This window comes from Rhea americana, unplaced genomic scaffold (assembly GCF_003343005.1).
Source record: "Rhea americana isolate MKP2758 unplaced genomic scaffold, rheAme1 scaffold_93, whole genome shotgun sequence".
NCBI classification, from domain to species: domain Eukaryota; kingdom Metazoa; phylum Chordata; class Aves; order Rheiformes; family Rheidae; genus Rhea; species Rhea americana.
Window position 1 is genome coordinate 2742148 of NW_028187122.1, and position 16136 is coordinate 2758283.

A 16136-nucleotide genomic window follows, 5' to 3' on the forward strand; every position below is an offset into this window, starting at 1 on the left:
TGATGTTTTCAATCTGACTGCAGGGTCGCAATCTCAGAAATATTATGTTCAAGACAGTTATCTGAAAATAAGCTGCTAGAGAAGAGAAGCCGTATGAGCTATGAGCAATGCTGCAGCTTGAGTTTGCATCACATAAGACATGAAAGAAGGGGAGAAGATATGAATCCTTCAGTTACAGGAGGATCTTTCATTTGGACCATGTTTTACTATATACCAGAAATCTGTCCCTCCATCAAGGAGGAGGAATGCCATTTATAGTTTCTCCTGTGATTAACATAGTAATGTTTCTTTTTTTGTATGGTACATTCACAATAATCCAAAGAGTGACTTACAGCAAATTCGTCTATCTGTTTCCAAGCGGACAGAACAATTTCTCCCACATGGCCCCATGGAGTAGATGCTGTTTTACCATTTCATATGCTGAGGCACTTCCATGTTGTCTGAGTTGATRTGTAACTCTCTGCTAGTGTACTAGTAGATACAGAATTACTAAATACTGTGAAAGTGGTATGCACTGGGCAAGTACATCATTCAGTACAGTATACGCCACTAACGTATTCTCATCTAACCACTCTCTGGGCCTGTATGTGGTAGGCCTTCTGCATGAGAAGAACAGTCTGAATTTTTTTTGCAGATGATTTTATAAAAAAGAAACTGTTCAGGTTCCAATCTCAACATGGACATAAACACATGTCCATTTGCACGCATAGACCCTTGTATGTCCATCTGTGTTGTAGACCTGTGAGCGTCCAGGACTGTGCAAACACTTCAGATGCAGCCAAGTCTGTGAGCCTAATAACCCATCAGCTGTACAAGAACTTCTTTATCTTGCTTTCTAGCATAGCTTGATCACATCACAGTGACTCTAGGTCAGAAAAATGATGAGCCTGTCAGAAAAAGAAGTCCCATACCCTCTCTTTCTGTTATGCTAATAGGTCTTGATGTTATCCCAAGTTGATGCGTCAGCCAATCCTCAACATCACTATAACACAAAGGTGGTGCTACAGCAGGCACTGAATAATTAAGAACTGCTTTGAAAAGTGTATCATTCATCACTATTCACTTGTATTTAGAACACACTTCTCGCTCTTTCCCTCCAGGTTCACATGTCTCATTTCACACATTTCCACCCACTGATGCCTCTGCAACTTTGTCACACGTTGCTTGCAACTCCAGCAGGCTAGGAACAGCAGAGTAGTTCATAAATCCCATATCCATCTCTGTTCTGGCAAAGCAGAGAAGCTCCGTAATGGCTTTCATGAAAATTCTTCCTGTTCTGACACTATTTCCAGTCATGCAAGGGRGGGTGAGGGTCATCAGCTGATAAAGCTGACAACAAATATGATTTTATACATCTTACTATCTTGACTACATATATCCTAGTGTATTCACAATGTATGGAAAGGTACAGACTGTATTTATTATCAAAGATGACAAAGGTGAAAAGCTGAGTTACTGAAGTACCTGTCTGATCACGTCAAGTATGCCAACACAAAGATTAGTTCCCTGCCCTACAATGTGGTTAAATGCTATTTATGAGATTACTGGAGAGTCAGTTAAGCAATCCAATTACATAAGGTTTAAGAATGTGATACAAGAAGCTTTCCACCATCCAAGTGATTTGAAAGGAACTCTTTACCTGGAGGCTTAGAAAACACCTCAGTCCTGTAAGCAGTTATTCAAAATTAATACCTTACTTTGTCTCAGAGAAGTCTCAGAAAGTCACCTGAAACAACAGGAATGGCCTTTTATGTTTAGGTAAAGATTCTTTCACAATAGAAGTAAAATTGAACTTTACTTGGCTACTTTATTTGGTATTGTACTTGTATAGATGAACAGCTGTGAAAAACAGATTCAATTCTCCGCATTCTCTGTCCTCAAAATTCACATGCATTCATGAAAAAACATGAAGTGAAACAGAACACACCACTCCAAGCAGGACTTCCAGATTTATTGAAAATATCTCAAGCGTAATAAACATTACGCACGTAGCTCTTGCTATATCACATACTGTTACAACTGCTGTTTTAGCCACTTTGGATTCCTACAGAGACTTCTTTTCAGCACAGCAATATGAAGCAAGTACGGCTGCTACAAATAAAAAGCGAACTTAAAGGTCCTACTAGGAATCACAACTTAAATGAAACCTGAGGACTCCCTGAGTGTGGATTAGAAGCAAAAAAAAACCAAACAAACAAAAAAAAAACCACAAACTTAATTTATGGCTTATGCACTTTTTTGCAATTTGTTTACCAAAAAAAAAAAAAAAATCTGTCTCAGTCAAAAATGCACTATTTGCCATGCCACGCAGAAAAGACTGTTCTTCCTGTTAGGATTATGGACAGAGATCTGGGTTGAACTCCAGCTATGGCACAGAAATTATGATTTGGACTAAGACAACTCACTCAGGAGATTCCTCATACCTTCTACACTTGGCTCTTTTGAATTGCATGCAAGTTACAAGCCTAAGCGCTCCACAAGGTCACTGGAAAGAGCAAGGCACCTATGCCAGAGACAGTGAGAGCTTCCAAAGTCAGAATCCTGAAGCAGAGATGAATCCTTTCCTCCCTTTAAGTGGGGGGCTTAGCCATATTCCATTTAAGGTGGAAACTGAGACAAATGGAAAATGAGACTAATACTGTCAGGTTTTACCACTGTGTTCTGAGGTTTCTGAATACAAACGGTGACAAGCACCACATAAGCAGCTAAAAGGTAAACAGATCTTCAAAACAGCAGCTGATTAAGGGGGAAGTCCGTACAAACGAAGCCACCTGAGTCACAAAATAACTGCTTTGGACCCTCCCTGGCCAGCAGGATACTGGGGGGAATCTTGTTTTCTAGTGATCRTTTTACCAGTGCAAACAAAACACCAGTATGTTACATTATTCTCCTTGAAACTCATAATCTATTGACAGAGCTAACAAAAAGTGGTATTTCTCTCAACTATTTGGCTTGTTCCAGGAATATGCAAGGGCAAACAACAATCCTTATCCATAGCTGGTATGTGAAACATAAACGGCTTCAGGGACGCCATCAAAAGCAAGAAAAATACAGTAATTAATCAGTCCCAAAATAGATTTCAATTAGCAGTGGTGACATTGTCTGGCTTCACGACAGTTCTTCTGGGATACATTCAAAAAGAAAGTAATTTGATGTAGCTAGCTTGTAAAAGATGGCTAAAATAATAACAGAAAAAAGTTGCTAAGTGCTTTTTAAAGTACCAGCACCAAATGGGATCACTGCAGTACAAGGAAAAACTCTAACAGGTACTTGGAAATGACAATATACTGAGAAATGACAGTGCTTTATGCATAGCAAAATACTAATTGTTTGAATTTTCAAGCACCTGAGGTGCTGAGTGGACTAACCTGTCTTTTAGACATGTCACTCAATCTATATGCATATGAAATACTCCTTTTGTGCAAAGTTAAACTGGTGTTTTCTAAGCATTATGCCACTGTGTGCAAAATCAGCAGGAAACAATGAGGACTTCTGCAGGAGAGAGCAGTAATACTGAGAAAACTAAACCAAATATGAATGCGATTCAGTAGTCATTGCTGGCATTTTAAAAATGCATCATAAATAAACAATGTAGCATCACTGCCAAAAAAGCACAAGCTACAGAAAGATGAATTTCTGATGAACTAACCCTTGTGAAAAACCAGCAGGTTTAGAGATATTTCCTCATCAAGTTCATTATTTCATTATACATGCGGTAAGGTGCATCAAGACCCCAGATGAAATCCAAATGTTCCCATTCTGGAATGTTTTTGTGGTAAACCAAGTYTGTGATCTGAGTAAGCAGCATGGCAACATCCTTTGGGTCTGCCAGCCAGTCCTGTCCACCAGTCCACACAGCAGTTGGCACAGTCATCTCTTTTATTTTGTAGAAAGGGGGGGTCGACTGGGGGGGGAGGAATGGAAAAAAAATATGCAAATATTAGAAAGAACAAGTCTTCATAGTAGTATTAAACTGTAAGCTAATATACTAGCAACCATGAGAGGAATGTGTCAGATTATCATTTTCTTTCTTTTGCTCTTGGGCAGACAGAGATGGAGCTAGAGTACTGAATTTCAAAAGAAGATGCAGCTCCTCGAGTTCTATAGCATTGTWGCATGCCTAACAGGAAATACATGGTTTGGGGAAGTTACAAGATAGCTGGGTAAGGCTAGTGTGTAGTGGGAAGTCTGTATCTCATTAAAATATTTCAAAGCCCTAATCAAATATTAAAAGTGATTATTACTCTGAGAGTAAGATAGTGCAATCTTTCCCCGTCACTAAGCTGACAAGGGACAAAATATTTTGAATATTGTGCACAGCAATTTAGAAACAAACATGGGTGGAGATTAAACAGGCTGAAGATAAGCACGATACATGAACTGACAGTCAGTTCCTTCTTGTGAGAAGTGCAGTGGGATCTAAAGATCTAAGCACACAGAACACTAATTACGTTTTATCAAAAGGATCACCCCTAAGAAACACTGTGTAGGCATAACTGCGTGTCCAAGTATGGACTACCTACTGACTTAGGTATCATCTCACAACTCTCTATCCCTGTCTTTTTTCCATAGAACACACTAGCTCCTCAGTCTGGATACTGGACCACACAGGTGGTTCTTTAGCTTACAGCATAATCACATCACAGTCTAATGCAGCAACAAGAGAACTGCCCACATCACTTTTTTGAGCCTCTCTGGAACTGTAACACATCTGTAAAAGATCTCTACCTGGTTGTAGTGAGCCATATTTGCAGCCTTGCTTCCCCAGTCATAAGCTTTGAGTTCCCCAGATCTTACAGCCTAGAAATGAACAAATACTCACACATACAAAGAACAATCACAACACTCCTATCAAACATTTTCAAYAGAGAAAGTAGGATCAGTATTTACCTACACGGTGAAACAAAGGCAACTGACACAGGAAACTGTGAGACACTAGTATTAACTAGGACAAGTGTCATTGCCTTGCTCAGTGTCACAGGCAGGGGAAATATTAATASTCAGTAGGACTGCGCTTTGTCCCTAAAGATTCCAAACACTTTCATAGCAAAATAGGAAAGATTAACRAAAACAGTTTAACATATCCAAGGCCAGGATGTGGCAACTCCATGCTTACTTCAGAAATATTTATGTAGCTGCCTAAATACATATATAAACATAGCAATGAAGCTTTCTTATAAAGTCTACTCTGTAGACATTTGCCACCAAAAATAAAGATTTTTTTTAAGAAACAGCAGTCTATGTAACATGGATCTGAAAAAATAAAATAAAATAAAATAAAATAAGGTCTTCACAAATTTCCTTATAGACAACACTTAAGCAGCTATGTACCACAAAACACTTCAGGCCCATATTCCTTCTGAATGGACTATCAAGCCCAGCTACAAGATCACAAGTAGTATTGACCACTGCTTCCATGACAAATGTCTTCTCTCATTTGTTTGTGTATAGCTGTGCCTGCCGAACAAGCATCAGGTACAAATGCATCACAGGCACGAAACTGTACAATGATGATTGTAATAAATACACTAATAAAATATATAATGAAATCAAACAGAATGATACAGAACAGAAAACCCGCTGCTTTTCACTGGATAAAATACGTCTTGTAATTAAAACAAGGTTTGTTGAAGGGGGAACAAACACTCGTCACAGCATCTCTCCGAGTTACTTTTCCTGCTTGTACTGTTTGTTGGCCTGAAATACTTAAAATTAGCATGGCTTTGAAAGAAACATACCACAGTGGGGATGGAGGGGAGGGACGTGAGAAGGTGCTGGCATCAGTGTCATTATCATAAAAGTAGCTGCAGTGAACAGCTGCTGTTCTGACAAATTCATCCRGGCTATATTATATGTATATATTCTGATACTTTATTCTCATTCCACTTCTATTAGAAGACACCAGCATTCTATAAACAAGCTAAAGCCATGAACATTTGTGATTCTGAAAATTCTACCTGGCTCCAGTGGATCATGTTTTGTACAGATGTGCCTGCAGGACAGTGCGTTGAATACACATCCACTCGGCTCTGCAACAAGATAATTATCATAGTTTATTCCTCACAGTGCAACAGTTAGACCCACTATTGCTTTTTGAACAACTAACAGAAAATTTTCCATTCCTCTTAAAACTGTTCTAAAAAAAAGTTAACTGAAGCTATATATTGAAGAGGTAAGATGTTCAGATGCTTTGAGGATTACTTACCATTAACTGCAGAACATTTGGCCAACTTTATTTAAACTAGAATATGGGGTTATTTTTTGAGGCAAATCTTTAAAGCACAAGTATAACCACAAACTCATTCTATGAGATGTGAACGTAAGCCTTCCCTAGGGTACTGTGAGTCCARAGACAAAAGTACTGCTAATATGAATTTAACTCTCCGTAGTAAGAGTTACTAGAAGTAGAAATGGAACCCATTTAATTCTTTTCCCCAGATGAGCAGAATGCAAAAATGTAAAGCACAGAAAATGAAAACTAAAACCACATGGAGAAATAAAGTATATACATGTGTGCACATACATATATATATGCACACACAAAAACAAAAAATAATTTAACACAAATTTTTTTACAGCTGAACTTTGAACATGATAAGAATATCCTTTAAGCACTATATACTTAAAACCACTTTTCAAAAGTGCTAATATTGTAAGAATTGGGAGTATATTAACTAATATTTAGATGCAYCTCCTCAGAAACCTAGACTTTTTCTACATCTACACTAGTAGCTGCCAGTCTAAGGTGATTCAAAATTTCATAGGCCAGTACATAACATCCACGGGAAATAMAATTTAAATTCTAGCAGACAAAAAAAATTATTATCCACCACTGAAACCATGAAAACWGTATGCACTGGGCAAGAAATAAGGCAATAACCCATGCCTTCACCTTGTTGTAAAATACACAAAATGTGGTCTTTGGCAGACAGAATAATGAAGAAAATAATGCTGATTCCATCTTACTCCACTAAAATAAAGCCTCCTAAGAGTTCATCCATCTGTGGGGTATACTAACAGTAACTTCCACTAATTTCCGGGAGGTAAGAAACACTTCAAGAAGCATTATAAAAAAAGGTGTTCTCATGTCAATTGCTATTAATGAGCTTTTAGAAAACAAAAATCCTACAAACTACCCCTCTGGAACTAGGACCACAGTTGAAGGTATCAGCAGAGACTGGCCTCAAAAAATAACCGCACATATCCACCAAAAAAAAATTTAGAAGTATCAATAGTTCTCTTAATAGTAGTGGAAATCAGTATCTTTATTCCTCTCTTCTTTGCAAAAGGACTGACAAACTTGCTCAATCATCCACGAAATTAATGCACTTTTCTTACCTGTTTCACCAACAGTTCTAAAAGAATTTATTTTAATTTTCTAGTAGCTTTTCAAAAGGTTAATTCTATCCATTTCAATCGGACAACTTTGAAGTCAAATTCCCATCAACACTAAGAAAGATATACATCCCAACTCTGTACAGTGAAGAATCTTTTTTTTTAAATGCATGTAAAGAGCAAGCAGTTCAGTGATAGACAGTCAATAGTGTGTCAGAGTTCACAGTAAGTTAACTGTTCAAAGTCATCAAAACATACCATATTCAAGTTTCTCTCATTAAAACCACACAGAAGAAAGAATATGTTGCCACAAAGGTCATCAAGAAGTCTGTGGGTGCAAACATGGGTAGCGAGCCACTTCAGCAAGGAATTCTGAGGAAGGAATTGTTTCTTTCCAAGCATATCCTACAAAACAACAAACACAAGGAACAAACATGTAATTGTGTAAGATGATTTTGTGTTAGTTTTTATACAGTATTCTTGAGGTAACTATTCCCATTTGCACTGATGAAAGGTAAGTTGTATGAAAATGATCTATTCTCTTATCGATCTTGTTTACAGTCCAATGGAAATGTCAAAATAAGTACTTCTTCTACAAGTGATGCAATTACCCCCACAAAAATTATATAAAAACAGAGACATTCAATAATTTCAAACCTAACCTCAAATTCCAACTGATTTTAAACTCAGTCTTTCACAGGACTACTGCACAGACTCTTGTCATTAGAATTAAGGCTAAAATATTTCAAGCTGCATGTGCTAGTAAGTGGCCTTTGTACTTGCAACTTCCTCTCTTCTAACCAAGTAAGAAATCAAGTTGCATGAGCTGCAGTGGCTACTTCCTCTTGCTGTTTCTAAAATCTCCAAGGATTTCAAAATGGCCCACTGAGCCCTTAAGCAACAGCCCTTTAAGGATATGCCTGACCAACGGGTTCATGGCTGTCATGTACTCCTACACTCAGTTTTTTTTGTAAGTCATCATGACAATCAAGTTCCCTAGAACAACAAGAACATCTGTACTGCTGTAAAACAGAACGCCTTACATAAGGGCACCAACCAACAACTATCCTGTTTAGACAAATTCACTACATGAGGAACAGCAGATGACAATTGTTAGCATTACTTTTATGCTAATTGCCTCTGGAGAAGGAAACTAGTAATGCACACGCGCACACACACACAYGCATTACATTTGTACAAGGTACAAATCTGAAAAGGGTTCATCTCATAGAATGAATAGCTCTGTGTGGGAATCTCCATGGGTGGTGCAAAGGAACAGGATGGTTAGAAACGACACACATTAGCTGTTCACAATGTCTGACTCTGGGCACCTACCGCAGCTTGCCAGTCTGCCTACGTTCTCTTTCTTCTTAGTAGAAAATGGTAAGCTCTTCTAGAGGATGATTCACAGCACCTAAATAAAGCTGCTGCTCTTAATCATCCTCTGAAGAATACTCTTCCAAAACTAAATGGTTAATTGAGAAACAACTATGTTAAAGTTCATGGAAATTCAGACACATTCTATATAAAGTTATCATATGACTCTCCTAAAACAGACCAGCTATTTAATTAATCCTGGGATTTTTGTAGCTACATTCTAGACATATGTAAGTCTTACTTAGGTAAGTCAGTAAAGATAATTTTGTTCTGCTATACTGTACTTGCAAATACTATTTTAAACATACAAATTGTCATGTTAGGCAGTAGTAAAGCCGGAGGAGCCACTGCTGACTTCCATAGTGTTATTACAGAAAAAATTGTCCTAGTACTCTTGTGGAATATGTTAATCTCTAATCCACAACTATTAACGTTCTTTACTGTCCTGCTTTCAACCAGAAAGAGACATTCTTCATTTGGCTTAGAACATTTATACTGAAATACAAACCTTGAGCAGCAGGTCAGGAAACACTCCCAATTTTACCAGAGGACTAGTGGCAAACTTGATCGTAGCTACTGGTGCCAAGGCAAAGAACATTTTGATTTTCTTAGCTAGGTTTGGTAGAGTTGAAAAAGCAATGAAAGCTGTAAATAATACAAAAATTATTAGCAAGTCTCACTGATACAAGTTAGATCAGAATTTCAGCCRGCTGTGAATCTGTAAAATCTAAAATCTCAAGTGTGCAAAGATATTTTTAGATTATTACCACTCTAGAAATAGTACTGTACTGTTTTAGTTTGATTGTTGTCTTTAGCATCAGTTTAGGTATTTTAAATTAATCTAGCTACTAGAGAACACAAATTAAATTCAGCATATCATAAGGATTTGTTTTCTTCTGAAAATCAGGCACYAATAACATACTAATTAACCTTACACTTATAGTTTGTATCTACAAGTCTAAAAATCAGGCCATGCATTTAGCAAAATATTCTGGAAAGGGAAATTTTTATTCCACATACTCCTGATGACTCTAGATCTCATTAAGTATAACTCAAAATATTTCTTTGAACAGGAACTGTACTTGTGGCTACCTTGAATTCAATTTATTATTTTCACAGGTTCTTAGTTTAAATAAGTACATATAGGTTAATTCTTTTCTATTTAATGTTAATRAATATTCCCAGAAAGAGCTAAAAAGCAGAAGCAGTATATTACTGGAGCGTTATTTTTTCATCATTAAACTAGATACATGAAATTGATATCAAGTCATACACAGCATGTTCTAATGAATGCTAATCTCTTCACATACCCATTGTGGTGCCTTGTGAATGGCCAACATAAAATACTTGTTCCTGGCCAGTTTTCTTCAAAATAAAGTCCACAAAGGCTGGAATGTCATACTTAGCCATTTCATCAAAGCTACAAAGCAAAGATAAGAATTTGGCTGTATAAGTAAAATTATCAGTGTGGAACAGCTACATAGAGCTTTATTGCATAGTACATACGTTGTCTAGGCATAAAGAAAAGCTTCCTTTAGATGAAGCAGAATGCTCTGGTGATTGAATCTTCACATAAAGAACTGCCAAAAGCAATGAGAGTTCTGCTGATCATCTGTGAAGGCCACTATATTGACCATAAAACTCCCCTTACTGCTACATATGTGGCAGCATATATCCCAGAAAAAATGTTACACATTCACAATATGATTGAACTGAGATGACAGGCAAAAGAAGAGCCTGCTCACAAACATTAAGTATGCTTTTCTTTAGCTCCACTACCAGATGAGGCTACCTGAAAATCCAGAATTCTTCTTGCTTCACTGTGAAGTGTGTATGTTTCCTTGACCAGGTGTTCCCTCTGCTGTTCCCTAGCCACACATCATAACCAGCATCTGCCAGCATAAAGCCAAGGCTGTTGTAATCCAAGTTTGTGATCCAGTTACTGCCATCTGCAAGCAAACCATGCTGCAGAAATACAGCAGGCTTTGGATCTGAAAAATAAGGACAAAAACAAATTAGGATGCTGAACTGTGGAAATGCAGTATCTCTGCAACAGGTACTGATATTATCACTATCCAACTCCCTTCTATGACTAAAATTCCAAAGAGCAGTATGAGTAGCCAACAAGGAAATCAATGTTTCAAAGGCCTTTCTCCCCTTAAGTAGTTGAAAAGAGCCAAGGTCAGGACACGCATGAAGTTTAGGAAGTTTCTCCCCTGATCCCCCATCCCTAAAAGGGAAAATACGGATTTGTGTTCAATGCAAATAAAAACCCTGAAAATTCCTGCTTATAAGTGAAGAAACTTAAACAACATATAATCCTTTTGGAGAAAAATGAACTTCAGAAAACACAAAGACCTTTCTCTGGATCTTGCAATCATAGAATCATAGAATCAGTAAGGTTGGAAGGGATCTCTGRAGATCATCTRGTCCAACCTCCCTGCTCAGCAGGGTCACCTAGGGCATGGTAGACAGGGTTGCRTCCAGGCAGGCCTTGAAGATCTCCAGAGAAGGAGACTCCACCACCTCTCTGGGCAACCTGTGCCAGGGCTCTGTCACTCTCATAGTGAAGAAATTCCCCCTCACATTCAGGCGGAACTTCCTGTGCTTCAATTTCTGCCCATTGCCTCTTGTCCTGTCACATGGGGCAACTGAAAAGAGTTAATATTTTCTCTACTTTAATAACACATCATTCTATAACGCTAAACTGTCCCAATACTTTCTCTATTGATAATACGAATTTAGATCTTTCAGCAGAAACAGCCAAATCACAAATACCACTGTTGCCAAACTTTACATTCCAGATCCTGTCCATAGACATTTGCTGTGGATTCCAAAACGCAAATTATAAATATTCCACCCTCCCAGCAACCTCTGTATCTGTGATGAGGAACYTTCTTAGCACCTGCCTTCCCCATTTTGTTAAAACAAACAAACAAACAAAACCAACAACAACAACACAAAATCAACTGTTGTGCACAGTTCCTGCAATCAGAAAATTCCTGGTAAAGTCAAGCYAGCACTAGACCTAGTAGAATTCACCTCCACTTTTTACTCCACTGTTCTTAGCATACTTCGTTGTTTTATTAACAGCACACAGGATTTTCAGAACTAACACTAAACTTGTTTTCAACAATGTTCATTTTTAGTTTTGACGTCTTTTCACCCTCCCTTTTATTTAACTCAGATCCACCAACTTCTGTTTTTTGAAAAACTTCCCCCTCAGGCTGCTACTCCCATGTTTCATAAAACAGGAAGGATAAAAAATGTTTATCTATTCTAATGCTTTAATTTTGTCCACCAATTAGCCACCAATTTCTGCCAGCTCCTTTTTCACTTATAAAGCAATCAGCAGATCTACACATGAAATGCTCAATCATACAATAAACTGACATGGACAATGATAATTTTGTAAAACCTTTGTTCCTAAAATCCCCAAAGGTGGTATGAGGGAGGGAGAATCATAAACTATTCTTTCCTGTATAGAGTATTTTTTTCTAATCATTTCCCCTCCCCTGAAATTCTAAATGCAAAACACACTTCAAAATTTAAATAACTCCATTCCTACCATCATGACCCCTTTCAGTATTACAGTTGCAATTCCTTTCACTAATACAGGCTTCTTAAAGTTATAACTGTAAGGGGCAAAAATAAGCTTACCAAAAATAATTAAGCAACAGAACCAAATTTTAAGACTGCAAGTTCTTACAGCTGACAAACAAAGAAGTTGACGAAGAAATTATTTCCACATCCTATTTACTCATGCCATGCAGGTGTTTTTTCATTATTATTATTATTATTATTTTTACATTTTTACCTAACACTGAAACTGAAATCACTGATGTTTTGGTTTGAAGCTGTCCAGACATTTTCCCACAKTTTTTTTTAGCTGTGAAACCACAGGTATAGTTTGTTTGTTTGTTTTTTTCCAAAACATCATGTGATAAAAAACTCCAGTGGATTCTATTCACATTAAGTAAGTATTTCACAAGAAGAATTATGGCATACATATACCAGGTCAGCAGTAACACATCAAKGGTATCTTCTGAGAAAAGATACCAGGTCTATAAAAACTTTAGATCAACATGAACTTTGAAATGTTCATTCTTCTTCTAGGAGATCATACTTCCTTCAATGTGCTTAGTAATCCTTTTTTTTAAAATTAGGGTACTTTGCAAAACATGAACTTGGGGTCGAGGGTGTGTCAAGGGGAATGTGGAGAATTCCCACAGGTCAGGAGACTTCTGTTTGCTTATGTCATAGATGAAAGAGCCAACAAAATCAACACCTACGAAGGCAGTCTTTTCCCTGGGGACTTTCCTGATTTTTCTTTTTAGGTACAGAGACTATGGTTTGACTGGCATCATCCATAGACAGATGTTCACACACTTCTAAGTGTGTGTAGTCCATATCAAACCAACAGTGAAGGTCAAGAAGACTCCTGTTTGGCCTTTGGTAGCTAGGTCTTTTCTCATAGGTCTTTTTCATACCCGAGGCTGAAGGACAATCACTCTTTCGTTATGTGAGCTGCATGCTTATACTCCTCACTGCAGGTTTTTAAGCTCAAAAGGTAGTCCATAAGATACCCACAGTCTCCATGCAAATRGGCAGCTGTTGCATGTGTGTGTTTGTATGTAGAATTATTTGTAGAGTGGTGACATAATTGATGTCTGTCAATTTCAGTGATTGCTGTTCGGTACATAAATGCCATTTCTGTATGTAGAGTATAGCAAGTTAAAGGTTTGTCTCTTCTTCCACGTACACTTTTTGTCTTGTTTTCAAAGCATCCCAYTGAGTCCTTGCAAAAACCTTTGTCCATATCTCTCCCTACCACTTAGTCTCAGCTTACACTACCCTCTTCCTTCTTTTCCCCATGACTTACCACCCAAACACCCTCTGCATCCCTTCCCACAGTTTTATGTCAGCTTTCATAGTAATTCTTACAGCTTGAAATAGCTCTGATGGCATATACCACTTCTCTTCTTCAATTTCCTCTATCAAATCACACGTAGTTTTATCAAAATAACGTAGTCTGGGCTGACTGTTGTCAACAACCTGTTAGGTATCCTAATTTGCAATGTATTTGAAAAACGTGTTGTACTCAGCATGTCCTAAAGGGATTTTATTCTTATTATAATGTTTACCTATTATACCTGTTATACCTGTGTATAATATGACACCACAGTAGCACGCAATATTGCTCTAGCTTGTTATTTTCTGCAAAGGCAGCTTCAAAAAGGTTAAAATTAACAAATTAATTCTTATTTCATACAGGAATAAGACTGTAATTATTTGGTGAATGTTCTGCCGAGACTTTTTGTTGTTTAGTTATATTTCATCAGAAGAAAAATATGAACTGCCTCTACTTCTGAAAATGGTCAGGTAATTTTTAAAAAAAWTCTTTTGTATAAAAAAGTATCTTCAAAAATATGGTTTGAAACAACACAGCAGCATTACAATCAATCTTGTATCAAAATATTTTATTACTTGGGGGAAAAAACAAAACAAATCTCACCCAGTGTTTTTTATTTATTAGCAAATTCAGGCAGTTGGCCCCTCAGAAGTCAAACAACACCAACAAAGAATTTGCATTGATGTCAAAAGATAGAAATGTCAAGAAAATACAGCTTTCTAAATCCTTTCCCTTCCTTTACTCAAGCCACTCCACATATATCTATTTTAGCTATAATACTCACCGTTAAAACATTCTCACTGCCCAGGTCATTCAGACTTTAATCTTTGTTTGGGTTATTATAGGCACAAAAATTTTGTAAAGCAAACCAATCTTTTTCATGACTTTCCTTTCCTCCTAGCAGAAATACATCTTACCTTTGTTCCTCCCATAACCTTTTCTTCCGTATGGAATTCTGTTAATGGAAAGGATATATCCATCTTCTGTTGTCACTTCATATTCCTCACTAGGGTATCCCCTGAAGGTAATAATTTGACTCTAAAGAAAGAAAAGAAACCAGCTTGAAGACAGACTGTCATGCTCCTTAATTCATTAACATTTGTAAGGTACTCTGAGAGCCTTGGACAGAAGGTGATGTAAAACTAAAGTATGCAGTACGAATATGCCCTAACATTCACCTCTTCTGTGTGGACAGATTTCCTTCTAAGACTCATCCTGACAGAGTCTGGACATACCCAGAGCACAACCCTGATTCAGCAGTTTGGGAGGACTCCATCRCCTCAGTAGTGAGACACTTACAGTGAGAAGGGAGATCAGAGCACTGAAAAGCAGTCTGGGAAAAGGAGATCACGCTAACAGGGCAAAGGACTGAGACTCCGAAGTGGCAGATAAAAATAGAAAACAATGCCTTCTCTCAAGAAAAACAGTATTTTCCAGTAATAAACAAGTGATCATACCAAAAGCCAYGAGTGCCACAGTGGTGCACAGAGGGAGGAGTTCATCTCCCTTCTGAAGGGAAAGATTTTAAGAGTATTTCAGATTTGGATATGAACTTTATGCCTAATTCTGCTACACAGGGAACACGCCCACATTTAGGCGCATGCAGAAGTGAACCACAGACACAACAACTTCAAAACACTGTTCTCATGCTCTTTGCATGTGCAAGCTGCTGACGGTACCACCTCAGCTCGTAGCTTCAAGCRCCATTTCTTTCTTCTCTCTCTCCTAAAATCTTCTTATGTTGTATAGCCTTTAAATAAGCATGCTGACAAACCACACAAGAAAATGATCATAACAACAAAAAACACACTTTCTTAATACTATGATTTCATCAATAGTTTTCTCTCTCATCACTTGCATCTCAGCCTTTTTATCATTGTCATTTGTTGCATCAGGCCCAAACTCCTTAAAGATACGTAACTTGCTATTTAATTGTTTTTAATGACGCCAACTCTGCTTTGAGAAAAGGTAAAAAAAAATGCAGCAGATATACTCTTAGGCTGTGGGACAAGGAAGAGAAATGCTTTATCTGGGTAGAAAATTGAAGCAGAGCATGTTATTTATTTTAAACATATCTTTAGTCATCTATGCTGACATTAATCCCAGAATGATTTTAAGACTGAATTTCACTAATTTTAGACCAAGTGACTTATTTTCAATGCCGGGATGAGATTTGGATGGCACGAAGGACTTGACCGCTGCTTTTCAGGCGGACCATAAACGCTTCTGGGRTGCGGCATCTCCGCACACACGATAAGCAGCGGCAGCACAGTTAAGATAGCGGAGAGGGAAGAGCGACTGACAGTAAATACTTACTGGAGCTGGCTACTGTGGCAGGAGGAGGGGGAAAGACGGAGGGTGACAGCCTTAGGCGGCTGCGGGGGAGAGCGGACTGGGCTGCCGCGGCGGCGCCTCCGGGCACGCACAGAGGAGCGAGGGAAAAGAGGAGGAGGAGGAGGACAGGGGCAGGAGGCGGCACGGGCACCTGGGGCTGGCCGAGCTGGGCCGGGGC

At 38.1% G+C, this 16136-nt stretch overlaps 1 protein-coding gene across 2 annotated transcripts in view; it reads right to left on the bottom strand.

Moving 5' to 3' along the window:
- The window catches only part of LIPA (lipase A, lysosomal acid type), a 126543-nt gene that overhangs the window by 103215 nt on the left and 7192 nt on the right, over window positions 1-16136 (bottom strand). Inside the window, exons 3-10 of one of the 2 annotated variants that reach the window (XM_085324718.1) lie at window positions 14542-14662; window positions 10505-10703; window positions 10023-10132; window positions 9221-9357; window positions 7594-7740; window positions 5958-6029; window positions 4729-4800; window positions 1931-3904 (exon numbers count right to left, since the gene is read on the bottom strand). In XM_085324718.1, coding sequence (XP_085180844.1) covers window positions 3671-3904; window positions 4729-4800; window positions 5958-6029; window positions 7594-7740; window positions 9221-9357; window positions 10023-10132; window positions 10505-10703; window positions 14542-14662 — 1092 coding nt within the window. In that variant the 3' untranslated portion in view covers window positions 1931-3670. Of the gene's footprint in view, window positions 1-1930; window positions 3905-4728; window positions 4801-5957; window positions 6030-7593; window positions 7741-9220; window positions 9358-10022; window positions 10133-10504; window positions 10704-14541; window positions 14663-16136 lie in introns of those variants that run through there. The other variant, XR_014898196.1, reaches the window with a different exon arrangement.